This window comes from Onychomys torridus, chromosome 13 (genome assembly GCF_903995425.1).
Source record: "Onychomys torridus chromosome 13, mOncTor1.1, whole genome shotgun sequence".
NCBI lineage: Eukaryota > Metazoa > Chordata > Mammalia > Rodentia > Cricetidae > Onychomys > Onychomys torridus.
In genome coordinates, this window is record NC_050455.1 from 51,520,773 (window position 1) to 51,536,407 (window position 15,635).

General features: G+C 42.3%; 1 protein-coding gene across 3 annotated transcripts in view; it reads right to left on the bottom strand.

The window, feature by feature from the left end:
- Piezo2 (piezo type mechanosensitive ion channel component 2) overlaps nucleotides 1–15,635 on the bottom strand; it is a 376,725-nt gene that overhangs the window by 124,675 nt on the left and 236,415 nt on the right. For all 3 annotated transcript variants that reach the window (XM_036205320.1, XM_036205319.1, XM_036205318.1), the window contains exons 6-7: nucleotides 11,922–12,132; nucleotides 9,908–10,121 (exon numbers count right to left, since the gene is read on the bottom strand). In XM_036205320.1, coding sequence (XP_036061213.1) covers nucleotides 9,908–10,121; nucleotides 11,922–12,132 — 425 coding nt within the window. The remainder of the gene's footprint in view (nucleotides 1–9,907; nucleotides 10,122–11,921; nucleotides 12,133–15,635) is intronic.

Genomic DNA, 15,635 nt, shown 5'->3' on the forward strand with positions numbered 1-15,635 from the left:
ACATATATGAGCTAAAAAGAACACAAGCTGTCACTTATCTCTACGTTGAGTCTCCAAATTCTACCTGACAACCTTCCATACTTTTCTTGCCAAGACAGAAGTTACTCAAGATCACATACATTGAGGAAAATACCAGGAATTAGAAAGTAGCTCATTTGAAAACTATGGTTCATCTGTTGTCAATCTCCATACTTTGTTGGTAATTTCTAGATTATATGATGTCATGTACAGAGAGTAATACCACAGGACCTGACATATAATATGTGCTCCAAACATTCTGGCTACTGCCATTATAAGTATTATTGCTGTGAGGTATGACATAAGCTTGGCTTATGCTGGCACTGATAAACAAGAGCCTATATGGATCCTGTTTAAGATGAATTTGAACTATAACCCCACAGAGGGATTATATGTCTCTCCTTATATATGCTCTCATATATGTCTCTTTATAATGTCTTTGCAGAGATGCTGAGATGTGGCACACAGTGGGAAGTTTGGGATAACGTGTAGAATTATGAGCACTGTAACTATGTCTTACTGTTAATATCAGGCTATTCACCAAAGTGTGTCACTTTCATCTTGTCACTACAATCAAGGGAAGGACAAAGTGGCTACTGAGGGTGCTCACAGCTACAGACAGATTTCAGCCAAGCCTACAGTCTTCTGCCACTGTCTAAGTACTCTCAACCCCAGAATATGTATGTCCACTTCTTACATTAAACACAGAAATGGCCTGCAGCTTCCAATGCGGAGCAGAAAGGAACCCAGAGAGGGCACTCCATCTCATGTACAGATAGGGAAACTGAGAAATGGTACTGTGGCAAGGTTTGACCTCACAACCTTCCATGACAGTTAGCCAAGTCTAGAGCAGGGATGGGCTCAGGACTCAGGGAAATCCCTAGTGCAAAGCGGGAGTCTAGGAATTCTCTCAGCTGCACCAAACTTTGATCTAGTTTGCAGAGACCTCTATCACCTTTGAAATGCCAGAATTAGTGGCAAGGGAGTGTCACCACCAGGCATGAGGCCTTCCTTTTAGAATCTTTCAGAACTAGTGGTGGGGGCTGTCAAAGTCTCTTCAATCCAAAATTCTTGGGGTACAAACAAAAGGCCAAAAGTCTAGTTGCTGGTGAGTGCCACAGAATGAATTTGTAATTATGACCGAAATCAAGGATCCAGTTTCAGAAAACCAGTGACTATTCAGACATTCACAGAAAGCCACATTTCTGCTTCCAACCATCTCATGAAATTTCCTCCATGGTAGGCAAATGGCTCAGTTGGAACCAGATGGGAAACACTTTTAAGGAATCTTACTAGAAGAATTCTCTCAAGTTCCATGGCACCCCAGTGATCTGAGTGCAGTTCTGCCTTTCCCATTTGAGTTTTTGGTACTTTGGCCTCCAGGCCCTGCCCCCCCCCCCATTGCCCTACATTGCATCATACAGAAAACACAGCCAAGACCGAACCTTCCTTTTTCATTAGTTTCTTACTGAAACTTTAAACATGTTTCCATGTGTGTGAGAAAATGTTAATCTGACAGATTTCACACTACACTGTTTTTGCAAGCTTGGAAAAACTTTACACAGAGTGCTCTGGGATCTACATCATTCCTTTGAAGTTTTTAAAGGCACATACATGTCTTCACTATTCTCCAATTTGCTGTAATTGAGCTTTATGCTGTATTTGCGGAACACTGCTTTACAATAGCATTCTGTCCAAGGGACAATTTTGTACCTGGCAGAAATGTCCCATATTCAGGACGGTGATTACTGTGAACAAATTGAGGCCATTTGGAAATGTTTTCTCTGTAACTATTACAGGCATTATTTTTCTCATGTCACATCTAGGACGCAGAAGAGTGTTTACATGTGGTGAGGGTATTGTAAAGCTAGGGCTTCCTTCTCTTGCCGGGATGCATATCACCATGTGGAAAACGTGAGAAGTGAGTGAGGAGCAGGATGCTAGGGACCCTGTCTGTGACTGCCCATGCTCTTGTGCTGTTTCTTGTGATAACTTGCCTTATGTCTTCTAGGAGACACCAGACAAGAGGCAGGATTTGTAGGCATTTCTGTTACAGATAAAATTTCTCTTAACTGGCTGTAGTGTCAGTATGAGCTTAAGTACTTCATTTTCAAGTCCTTGAGTGTGGATAATCAGTAATGTGCAAACCGGAAAGCGTGCGGTGTGCTTCTCCATTAGGTGTTGTCTGAGTGTCTCACAACAACCCAGCAAAGCATCAGCATTATTGCTAGAACACATACAGCTTTGAAGCTCAATGACTGAGAAGGTTGCAAATGGTCAGTCAGATCTCCTGGCCTCAAGTCAGGATCCCACACTAAGCGTCACCAGAAACTTCACACCAATGCATTCAAAAATATACACAAAAGCAAATTCCTTGAAAGACACAAATGACTGAAACTCAAAAGTCTTACAGTCATAACAGAAATTGAATTGGGAAGGGAGCATTAAAAAATATGCAATAAAGAAAACTTGAAATCCAAATGTTTTCCACTAGTGAATCAGATAAAAAATTTTAATAGATAACAATGCTAATTATTAAAGAAGAGAAAATAATTCTCAAGTCATTTCATAAGGTTAGCATTCTCAATTCACTTTATGAGGTTACTACTATTTGGATATCCATACCAGAAAAAGACAAGCAAATAATAGGAAATGATAGAGCAATGTCTATTATGAATACTGTTAAATTTTTGCATAGAATGTGTCTTGAGTTCTCAATCCTCAGTCCTCACTATCCCAAGTGCTGGGCTTCTATGAATGCACTACCATGTCTATCCTAAATCATTTTAAATGGAAAAACAATGTTATTTACCAATACCACACTTAGAGGATGCCCTTGCTTCTACCACAATGTTGCTTGGTTTCTTAGCTGTCCTCGGTATACAGAAACTCTCAGACATGGACCATAAAGGGTCAGGGGTCAGCAGGTATTTTAAAATTGACAGTGACCTTTCTTAGGAAATCATTTCCCCATGTATCATCTTATCCCATCATGGCTGCCTCTGGGGTCTGGAGTTCCAGAAATCTAGGTTTGTGTCTGCTGATGTTTACAGGGCTAAAATACAAGGGTTGGGAGGGGGACAGACACTGAGAGGAAAAAAGGCTGAACGAAGAGCTGGGAGCCCAGTGTGTAACCTTCCAGAACCCAGGGGTCTTTTCACAGCCCCAGAGAATCAGGACCCAGGGCACACTGAGTTATAAAGGTCCAATGCAGCAAAAGCCAAGAAAAAAAATTTCTCAGAGGGGAACTCTGCAGAGGACAATATTTTTTATTCACAAAAGGAGGATAAAAGGTTATAGAAGGAAATGTCCAAGATAGGCTTTGAGGGAAGAAAAGGAGCCAGTGAGAAGTATGGAGGGGGGAGCCTTTCTAGGGATGAAGCAGTCCAGCTTTATGTGCTTAGGACCTCAAAACTGCAATGGGATGTAGGGTTCACACTGTGAGTCTGACTTTTAACTGTAAACATTAGAGGGTTTCTGTTTTGGTAAACTTAGTATCTGCATATCATCATGCACTTGAAATGTGTTATCCTATTAATGCAATAATCCCATTCTCTCTAGGCTGCATTTCCATGCCTATTTTATAAAAGAGGGGGAAAAGTTCAGAGTACAGATAATATGCTCAAGAAATAGCTAGCAAGACCAGGACTCTAGATCCCTAAGCTGTGAAGTGTTATTAGCATCATGCTCTTAGCTGTCGTATTTTTGAGACTGTGGGGCCCATAGAATCCTTGGTGGCAGATGATGGACAGAAGGTCATAACTTGTGGTTGAGTGCCTTCAGGTTAGTTGATGTCATAGTCATTGACTCTGTTGATTGAGTTACATAGTCTGACTAACTAAAAAACTTCTAATTGTCTCTGCAGAACATAAAACATCTTCTCCCTAAAATCCTAACTAAGAGATGCCTTCCATAGGCAAATGGAGAAAAAAATGTCCACAGCATTTAACCCAAGCCTAAGATCTGGAAGATGAGGTGGGGAAGACTGAGATCACTGGACTGAGTAAGCAGTCCAAAGTTCCTGTAACCAGGTAGAAGCTGTAGCTGCAAGTGTCGTGGCTGGTAGGATACCACACTGCCTGAGGATTGGAGTCTACAGCATACCAGCTGAACACAAGCTTTCCAGATAGAATTGGGGGTCCAAGTGCTTAGGTCCCAGAGACTTAGAAACTTGTAAACTTCTGTTCATCTGTGGAGAATGTAATTCATTTTCCTTTGGCTCCCACTGTTTAGCTTTGTGATGAAAACACACAAACATTGCCTGGGACCTATAGACTAAGTCACTTAACCATTAAGAGTCTCTCTGCAATGATATTAGTGTTTGCTTATAGTTGTGTCCCCGACCCAAACTGCCAGTGAAACAAGGCTATAGACAGATTAGCTCCAGGACATGGTGACTGTTGTCACAAAGAGACAAAGAAGTGCTAACAGCCTTGGGTTCAAGTCGACATTCCCTAGCATTAAAATGAAATACTCTACATTGACTTTTCCCCCCAAACTCACTGTGCTCTTTTCACATAAAGTTTTGCCGAATCGAAAACTGAGGTACAACCGAGCCTTTATTTGCTGATTCAGTTTACTGGCCCTCAGACCCATGGAACGCAAGCCAGGCATACCCAGGGATGCCAGCTGCAGCTGAGAAAACCTGGACCTTCTAAGCAAAGCAGAAGTCCAGGATCCTTACAGAGAGACACGTAAACATTCCTTAATTTTCCGAGTGTGTGCTCCTTCCTTTCCACCAGGAAAGGAAGATGGGAACCATGGGATCTTTATTTCTCCTTTCCCACAAAGCTGTGTCACAGCTACCCCACAGCACGATACAGACCACAAATGACAGTAAACTTGGAGATGCCTGTCCTTTCGATTTCTCCTTCTTTGTCACAGGGTAAGGTGGCAATGCTGGCGTTCCAGAATTTGTTGTTTCTTTTGTTTACATGGCTTTCATGCTGAAATAAACGAGGGCTTTCCCTTCATCAAACACGATTCATTTTCTAATCGTGATTTATCGAGCTAGCAGGTAAAGAGCAACAACACAAGTCATCATTCTGGGTTCATTTGATGGTGTGCTTTCATGAGGATGACCCAGGGATCTCTCCTGTTGCTTCTACTGTCTCATTTTCAATTGTAGTTTAGGGTAAACAAAAGTAACAAAATGAAAACAGGTATTTGAGCAAAAAAGCCCAACTTTTCTAGTGAGTCTGTAAACAAGCTAGAGAACGTTTAGGGGGTTGGAATAAGTAATAGAGAAATGGGAGGGGGGGAGACCCGAGAGTGCACCTGGTGCTTTCCATGAATGGGATGCTCATGAAGAGGATCAAGAAGAGAAGGTATGGGTTCTGGGGAGAACAGAAGCAGTTAGTTCTGCCCACTTCCCTGCCCAACATCCTCACCTATCTTGACCTGCTGCTCTAGATAACTCAGATAAATGAGCAAGAGGCCAGTCCAATATCACACCCAGGCTGTTTTTAGCCCAGCTTCCTTTAGGGATGATCTTCCAGGGAAATGTAGTTCAAAGCCATGTTAGCAAATTATCAAACTGGGCTTTCAATACACATCATCACCAAGTACAGAGAAATAAAGCTCTGTGCAAGGCGATGCACAATGCACTGATAAAGCTCCCTGATTGTCACAGCACAGCAGCACACACAGGTTCTTCCACCTGCTTCCTTGTCTCCTACTCTGTGCTTCCACACTCTGAATGCAGGGTCCCCATTGGATAGAAGCAGTCCTGCACTCCCAGATTGCTAAGCTTGGTCATCTTCTCACCGGGAGATGCTGGGGCATCTCTGCACATTCCCTGCACATATGGAGCTAGACTCAGCATCAGCCCCACCACTTGGGTTCTTCTGCTTTTGCTTCATCCCCCAAAGCAGAAAGTCTTTGCTGATAGAGTGCCATTCCTCACAAGCTGTTGTATTTTCATAAGAAATTTCTGTAGCCAGGTTAATAGGTATAACGGGACTCTACTAGTGACACATCATTCCAAATGCTCTATATCATTTTGTACTCCATTAAGATGATACATTTTTGAAGCATTATTTTGCTCATTATAAATATATTCATTACTGCCAAATAATGAGTCCTGAACTTTGCTTTGGAAAACTTGGTCATGCCACCACTGTATGCACACATGAAAGTGACCTCCACCTCACTCCTAACTGAATACCGTATCAAACTTCCCCACCAACCCTGGTCTCTCCATACATTCCAACAATCTCTTCTGTACTTTCTACTGGGTAAAAGAAATGGAAATTTCCACCATAAACTTGATGAGGCTAGAAGGAAGGATGCAGCAATCCCTTGGGATCACAGAGTTAAATGACAGAGCTAAAGAGGAACAGGATTTCCAAGCTATGTTACACACAGGCATGGATTTCCAGACAGCGCATGCATGATGAGAGCACCATAGTTCTGTAGATTAACATAGTTCTGGCCCCAGACTGTGGAAAGTTCTGGACTTTCCAGCAGGATTAAGCACTTCATAGTTCTGCAGAGGCTCTTTCACAATTAAGAGGACCAGGGCTGCAGTTGCTCCCTGTGAGTCTGGCTTAGAGTGAAAGCTAAGTGATGCTCACCACAGCATCATTCATGACAGCAAAAATGAGGAAGAACTCAGGGATGGACTCAAGACGTAAAAGCCATGCAGCCAAGCATGTTGCAGTCTACAAAAAAATCCATTTTAGGAGAGTGTTACCTAACCAGGAAAATAACAAGCAATAAGTATGGTATATTATAAAACATATGGACAGGATTTAAAGTTTGTTTTTTAAAACTGTATTTATATGCACATGAAGACCACTGAAAGATATAGGGCAAAAGAACCAGCAGAATTTATTTTGGAGAGTTAAAATTCCATTTCAAAAAAATACTTACTTATTTCATTTTTTTCAAATAATCACCAATAAAGTTGTGTATCATACCATGACAAAAACTTCCATTAATTTTTTTCTGGGAATAAAGATGATTACTACCAGACTGTCCACTTGAAAACTTAAAAGAAGATAAAAAACTGCTTTCTGATTACAAGTCTCAATAGTTACAAAAACCAGTAACAATGCCCATGCAGGATGACTATCTATCTATCTATCTATCTATCTATCTATCTATCTATCTATCTATCATTGTTAGTATCTAGTTTGATTTCTTCTACTTAGATCTTATAATTTTAGGGTTAACAGCAATGCACTGGAATGATTTTTAGGGAAAATTAATGTCCTAAATTTCATTAAATTTCAGTATCCAAAGGATACAATGTAACATGATCATCAAGTTGGGAGCAAACATTCCTTCAAGGGAGTTAACTGTAGCCATGCCTTGTCTTTTCATATGCTAATGAGCAGCATAACTCACTGCTGCTTGCTACAAGAGCTGAGAATGACAGACCTATCTACAAAGTATCTGAAATAAAGCATAATTTGAATTCTGTGACAGTTTGAACAAATAACTACAGTACCCTATGGCACTCCTGTTATATTTGCCATAGGATAGCAGCCCATGGCCCATGGGCCACGCCTAGTCTCCCACCTGTTCTGCTTCATGTCTGGTTTAATATGGTTTATACATTGTAAATTGTTGGAGAAACTCAAAAGTAGTATCTTAAGAAACATTAAAATAATACAAAATTGAAATTTCAGCATCCTGACACAAAGTTTTGCTAGGATGTGGCCCTGTTGGTCCCTTCCATCTAATCTTGGCTGTTTCCCCAGAGGACAACTTTTCCATACAACTGTGACAGAATTCATGACACATAGAACATGAACTGACCCTTTGCAGATAGAAAAGCTGCTGGGACCTAGACATGTTTTCATGATGGTTCTAAGTAATCTCTATTTTCCACCATCAGCCTGCAGATGGCGGAAAAGAACCTAAACTAGGAGGAAGGGAAGCTGCCGCCCCACAGAGGATGTTTACATTTCCAGTTAAGTCATTGCAGAAAAAGCCAGTCCTTTCAACAGTACAGAGTAGTCTTATATATGTTTAATAAACCAAAAAATTAAATGCCTAAAAGAAACTGAAGGATTCATTTAGCTCACTGCTAATGTCTGCACTAAAGTTTAGCATTTATTCACTCCCACCCAAAACAAATATTATGTAATATGCACCATTAAAGAAACTCCTAAGTTTTAATGTGTCTATACTGCATGCTTCTCCTATTAAACTGAATTACAGTTCTTAAGTTTACAAGTGAATACCATCAGTTGAGCCAATTGGGTTTGCCATTACTGGAGTGCATGCATGCATGCATGCATGCATGCATGCGCGTGTGTGTGCCTGTGGGTGCATGTGTGTGTGTATGTGTGCATGATTGTGTAGGTGTACATGTGCGTGCGCACATGCATGTGTGTGTGTATATGTGTGTGTGTGTGTGTGTGTGTGTGTGCTTTATCAACTTTGTTTTAACTAAATTTAAATGGTATTAGGGTTAATATGTGTTAGTACTGTAGGTACACAAACTCAAACTAACATTTTCTTTATATATGAATCAATGAGACCATATATTCTTCTTCATAATTACCATCATGTAGCAACCACACTGGGTTGCAGACCTCTGTTGCTGAGGTGGTCATAGCATCCATGGTCTTTTCTAAGACAGGCTCCTCATTTCTTAATGAAAGAACAACACTGGGCCACTTCACCGGAGTGTGGCAGAGGCAGGAATTTTGGCTCTTCCCACTCACGCTCTCGAACACCTTTTGTGTGCCCTCTTTTTCTACCACTTTGAATTGCAAAGTTTTGGTAGACAAAGAACATATGAACAAGGTGATAGATAACCCCATACTCAGCATGCAAATAATGCTTACTCCCTGCGTCTTTTTTTCATAATCTGTCATGTTTGTTGTCAAACCATCATAACAGAAAATTTATGATGCCCAGATTTCATCACAACACTTCATCCTTAAATGTAGTTCCTAGAATTAATGACAGCCTCATATTCACAAATAAAGAAATTAGCAGCAAACCTAAGAAATGAGCCACATTTCCTTAATATCAGTAACCCCAGAGTCCCGCCCTTAGCCCTAGGATCTTTGAGGGACTTGCTGTTGTCTGAGCATAGAGATGTCCTGTGCATGTGTCTGGGTGTCCAGTTCTCCTTCAAACCAGCCTTGTTCTTTCCACACTCTAAATATGATCATTTTTAACAAAAATTATACTGACTTTTGAAGAGAGAATATAGGAGACCACATTCTGGGTTATTCTGGCTGTTTTCATCTGGGGCAATTTGAATTATTTCTGAGTTTTCCATAGCTTGTAGTTTGGAGGTCAGGTCTAATGGCTGGACACCAGGACACAGTGTGTCTCCAACACACCCAGGTCTCCTGGGGTCGGGCATATCAACGTTGGTCCATTGATGAAGGTGGGGAGCTCCCCCTTTGAACTGCCAATGGCCTAGAATTTCCCCCAAAAGTTAAAGTAAGTTCTAAGTTCTTCCATTCCCATTTGCACAGAAATGATTTGGCATAATAACCATGTTCAACTCAGGCAAATAGTTACATATTTCACGTTCTCTAAAATCCTGGATCCCAGTATTTTTAGTTTTGCATGTTTCTACGGTCAATTTGTTATTGTTTCTGATGCTCAGATCGCCATTTTATGTGTGGCCTATGAGAGCTCTGTCTAGCTAGCTGCTATAACGTGTTTTTGTGTCCTCGGCTCAGATCCTGTGTCTCCCCTGTTTGCTCCAGACACCAGTCCCTCCTGTCCCCAATGCCAGCAGCACCTTCCTCCCAGAAGACCCTCCCTTTCTTTCTAGACTGTGTTCTCAATAAAACTACCGGGCTAGACTGCTTCCCTGCTGTGCCAAATCCTTGCTTAATGCACCGACTGGCAGATGAACAAGGGTTGATGAAGGGATGTGGGCTTCTTCAGACATACGGATGGTTTCTCCTACCTTGCATAGTAGTCGTTGGGTGGAACTGCCTCTTGGAAGAACTGAAACTGGTAGAGATAAAGTCCAATCAGGTGCCCAGCAGTGAAGATTGCCAGCAGGACACAGAGGCAGCCAAACAGCAATGGGTCAAAAGTTCGGCACCAGGACCACCAGGTGCACAGACCCAGAAACACAAAGAAATACACAGCTGAGGTCAAGGACGGCAGCATCATGCCTAAGGAGAAGAAAATGCAACCATGACAAGGGGACAGGACCTTTGGATGTTTGCTTGCCAATTGGTGAGTAGACTGGCTGGAAATGATGTAAATTTCCTTCATGTACTTTAGATTGTGACCGAGATTTCAATGCTATTCATCAGAATCTGTCAATATCATCAGAATCCTAAATGCTCTACCCTTTGTAGGAAGAAGCCACACCTGGAGGGAGTAAGGGTATGAGCTTATTTAGGACCGGTCATGAAGAAACCCTCCCCCCGGTGTTTGAGCTGAGGAAACACTTCCTTCTCTCACCAGTAGAATTGAACATGTACCTCAAGGTTTTTCATTTCTAACTTGCCCTCCAAGTTACAGGAATATATGTACACTCATTCCAACCTTTCTCTATACCTGTTTTTTTAACCAAAATATTTTATTAAGTAAAATTTTCTTTGACAATTTCATCCTTGTGTATAACGTATACTGACCATTCTCACCCCAGCCCTCTCCCCCTCCCTACTGCTTGCTCTCCTCCTCCCTACAAATTTCTTTCTTACATTCATGTATATTACTTTTTAGAGATTGATTTTAGTGTGTGGGCCAGCATGAATGTGTGCATGTGTATATGTCCTCCCATGCCTCTATATGTCTATTTTAGTTTTGTGTGTGTGTGTGTCCTCATTCATATACCTATAGGTGTCTATTTTAGTTTTTCTGTGTGTGTTTGTGTGTGTGTGTGTGTGTGTGTGTGTGTGTGTGTGTGTATGCATATCACATATATGTCCTCACTCACATGCCTGCAGGTGTCTACAGAAGTCAGAAGAAGTCATTGAATAAGGGCAACTGGTGTCAGAGGTGGTTATGAGCTACCTCTACCTGACGAGGGTGCTAGGAACCCAACTTGGGTCCTCTGGAAGAGCAGTAAGGGCTTTTAACCACTAAGTCACCTTTCCAGCCCATTGATTTTGCTTTACGACCCAGATCTACTGAGTTTAACCAGGGCTGTTGTGTGACCATGGTATTGGACTTTGTTTCAGCTAAGATTTATAGAAAAAAAAATATATTTTTGCTATATATTGATGCTATAGTCTCATTACAATTTTGCTCTACCTGATGAGGCAACTCATTTATATATGGCTTAAAGCAAATTTATCAGGGAATTTGAACAGACTTCTTTTTAAATTTTGGGTTTTATTTGCAGAAAGTTCTACTTCCCTCTTGTTGTTTTTCCTGAGAAAAGGAAGTTATTTCACCTTTGTGACTTTAGTCTCAGTGAGTCTACTTTAAGAAGTTCCCAGTGTGGTAAGCAGTGGGAAGGCAGGAGGGGAAAGGTTGAGATAGCATTTGATGACATTATTATGGAATAAGCAGAATGTGGCCAACATTTAAAGGAAGTTACTGTCTGTGGAGGGAGATTGTAATCTAACTTGGGAAGAAAAACTGTATATCCTGGGGAGTTAAATTAAGATTTCAAATACTCCATGATGTAAAGATAGGGTTGGCTCTCTACACACTCAAATAATGAACTGCCAACAGATCAGAGTTCAAAGTTTCTGGGAAGAGAACTAACTCTTATTTTAATCTAAACATATTAAAATGAGATCAGTTGGATGCGGAAAAGATGATTGGACAGAGATTAGCAGTCTTTTTGAAAGCCTGGAGGCTAGAAATGGTGCAAGGTGGTCTCCCAAGTGGCTGGCTCTACATGGTATGCCGAGGTCCTGGGTCCATTGTCATCTTCTTTCCCTCTGATCCTGTCTTTTGATGTGCCCATCCTGGCCTGTGACTCTCTAGGGGAAGCCACCATGGGGCACACTCACCTGAGGAGCCCAGCAGGATGGTCACCACGACCTTGCCTGCTGTGGTTATCATGTTGCCAATGAACTCCTTCAGCTTGGAGGCCACGGAGGCGAGCCTGCGGAACATTTTTAATTTTGTGCTTTCTTCCAGCTCGCCTTCCATGCCTTCCTCTCCATCTAAGTCCTCCTCATAGATCAATGCCTCCTCCGAATCCATCTTCTCTCCTCCAGCCTAAAGAAGTGAGAAAACAGAATGCAACAGTTCATACTTCTGTGGACACGTGGTTCCTAATCTGTGGGTCAGTCACTGGGGTCAGCTTCACAAATCAGCAAAATGCCAGCCCCTGGGGGCTCTTGGTAATGAGTCCAAGCTACTCTAATCTTCCTTGAAGGAGTGCACACGTCATATCTCCAACCTTAGGGAACCAGGGGCATACCATGCTTCTAACATGTACTCATTCTCTTACAGATAGAAGGAAACTGCCACAGCCATTAACAATCCTTGCTGTGGTCTGTCTGAATTGTTTTTTGTTGTTGTTTTCCTCAACTCTAGTGTGTTCTTTTGCTGGCTGGTTTTATAGAACCATTGAAGCAAACTAGGGCAGAGGTGGGGATGGGTGATTCTCAGAGCACTGGCGTCTCTCTTCCTTCTTAAGTTTATGTTTGCTGGTCATCACAGGATTTCCTGACCAGGACAGTGGTCTTGGGTTGCTTGGCCAACACTGCTGTGGCTTCCTGTCAGGTCCTTTAAGAGGATGCTATGCTGATTGGATCTTGCAGAATTCAGTGTCTTGGTACTGTCTCATTAGGGATGGAAGGGGAAGCAGGAAGTAGGAAAAAATATATATCTCCAGGCACTATTTTTAACTGAGACTGTAAAGGGGGCTTTGACTGTTTTTAAAGACTACATAAGGATTTTATTTTTCTCATTAGAATCACTCTTTAAGGGGTTGGGATTTTTTAAAGGAATCACACATAGAAGCTACCTCCAAAGACTAAAAGTGTCTGGTCAAAATGAGGGACATCACATTTGTCCCTAGGCTGACAGGCTGCATATAATTGGCCTGGATGATGAGAGCATCTGACTAGAGACCAGAGAGACTCTCAGCCTGGGCTACACCTCTGGGAAAACCAGTGAAGTCTGGATTCTCTGTTCTTCATGCCACAGGTTCCTCCTCAAGACGCTCAGCTCAGAGACTCACGACACTCCTTCATGGTGTCTGTTTTTTAGTAGGCTGAGTTCACTGAATTTAGTAGTTCTGAGTTCACCAGAAGGGCTGGTGCCAAGGTAAGGAAGGACATTCCGAGTGGCTTGGAGGATTCAAAGACATTTATTAGCAAGGAGGGGATAGACCATAAGGGACTTGAGTTATCCAGTGAGTAAAAAGGCTGGAAGGCACTCCTCCACCTAACCTGATCCAACAGCACAGGTACATACACGTAACCATGAGCATACATGTAATTTACCCACATACACACATGCACACTTCACAAACAATCATGCATATGCCTATGCACACACAAATATGCACTTGTACAAACCCATGCACAGCCATGTATATATCCATACACATGTGCACACATGCAACACACACATATGTACTTACATATATGCACACACACAAATACACCCCCCACACAAACATGTACTCCTCTCCCCAACAGGATTTAATCTTCAACTGATGAAGTCTGAACGTGTAAATGAGGTTCTTTGCAGTTCATCATGACATACCCATGGGTTCTGCATGTGCAGATTCAACAGCCAGAGGAGTAACATCTGAAAAATTGAGGTTGTGATGAATGTACAGCCTCTTCTCTGGCCATTATCCTTAAGCACTGACATTTGGTTGGGAAGATGTGCACGGGTCCTGAGCACACACTATGCAGCTCTTCTAAAAGGGATTTCAGCAAGTGTGAATTTGGTTATTTCAGGGCTCCTGGATCAGACCTCTCATAGAAGCCAATAGATGAGTGTGTTTATATCTTTCCCGGGGCAGAAAGAGGAGTTTGCACTTATTCGTGAACATGCTTTATCCATCCAAGTGTGTCTGAGGGTTTTAGTGAGAGACCCAGTAATACACGCAGAAGCTAGTAAACCAATGAGCAAGCTACACATCCCATAATAAGGGCTCTTCAGAGAGGTCAAGTGGGATGCAGCTATGACTGAAGGGGGTGGCTATGGTAGATTCTGAAGTCAAGGAGACCCTCTCTTACATTTAGACAAAGATGTAAATGTCCCAGAGTCACTAGTCATGTGAAAGTCCCAGGAAAGCGCACTCTGGGCAGAGGGAAGACCCATTCAAAGGCTCTAATGCAAGGGGACAGAGAGAATGACAGGAAGCAGTGTCCCCGGGCCACGGCCTCTTTCCTTCCCTTCTCATTCTCACACATGACTTTGCATTCTAGTTTATAGAATGGAGGTCTGCAAACTGCATGGGACCCCTCGGATTACCTCTCTGCAGCCTGCTGTGATACACTCACTCTTTTCTCCTCCAGTACTCCAGTCACTGCGATCCATCTGCTCAGCTGATCATTCGCTTTTGGACCTCACATCACAATGTGCCCCATGCCTTTCAGATCACCCCAACGAACGAACGAATTCACTCCGCAGTCTAATCTTAAAATAATGTATCCCTCCCACTTGTATTTGCCACCCAAGGTGGAGCCTCGGTAAGATTTAGCCAGACTCCATTCCACATCTCCATACATAATTCCTCTTTAATTGGGTCTAACTGGACTCATCCTCTCACCTGTCTCTCTAAATAAGGAGCACGGTACTGTGTGTTTTACAGAGAGGCAGCTTTGTATGTTTATTGTTAATGAAGAGAAGGGATATCTAGAAGAAAGCTAATGTTCCTCAGGACACTATCTCTCCTTTTCAAGTTCAGCTCCAAGATGCTAAGCAGGCAGCTAGCACAAGTTGAAAGTAAAAGTGGGAACTCAGAAGGTCAAACTGGGGTGATTGGAACTCAGCTGAAGGATTCCCTGGGAACAATTTGGAGACAGTTCATCTTTCAGATGCTGCCCACCTAGGCCTGCCTTTCCACTCATATCTGTATGGTTTGCCTAGGAACCCACAGGTTCTCTTTTATCTCTTTTCCTTGTGGGCATACAATCTCTAGGAACCCCTATTCCAGCAGGTCTGGCTCACATGCTAGCCCTTCCTTCAACTCCATCCCTCTATAAGCAGAATCCATCCTGTGTAGCTACAAGAAGATGCCACCCTTAATGATCACAGAAAAGCAGCTTCCCTCCTGACACCAGTTCCCTCACCACTGCCACCAACCACCCCCTCACCACCCCCACCCCCAGTCCCTGGAAGGACGTGTAGCAAAAATCTTAATGCACTTGAAGAAGTGAAAACATGGTAGGGACCTCCTGAGTAACAGGAAGAAACACATTCATAACTTGCATGATAGAAGACCCATTATTTCATTAGGGAATGGCTACAGATGTTGATTAAATCACAGTACTCTCTGCTCACAAGCCTTGGTGAGGTTACACAAATGCCTTTTCTTGACCTTTCAGAGACAGGAAGCGGTATGGGAGGTTTAAGATCATGCCATTGCACTTTGTGGAAACGGTTTCTGCACCTAAAGTGGCATGTCTCACAGGCTGTCCTTTCCCATCGATTTTTGACAAAGATATAGAACTACTTTTGATAGGACCGAACATCCATATTTTTTACCCTCAATACCATATAACTCCATCTAAGGGCATAAAACCCAAGACTAT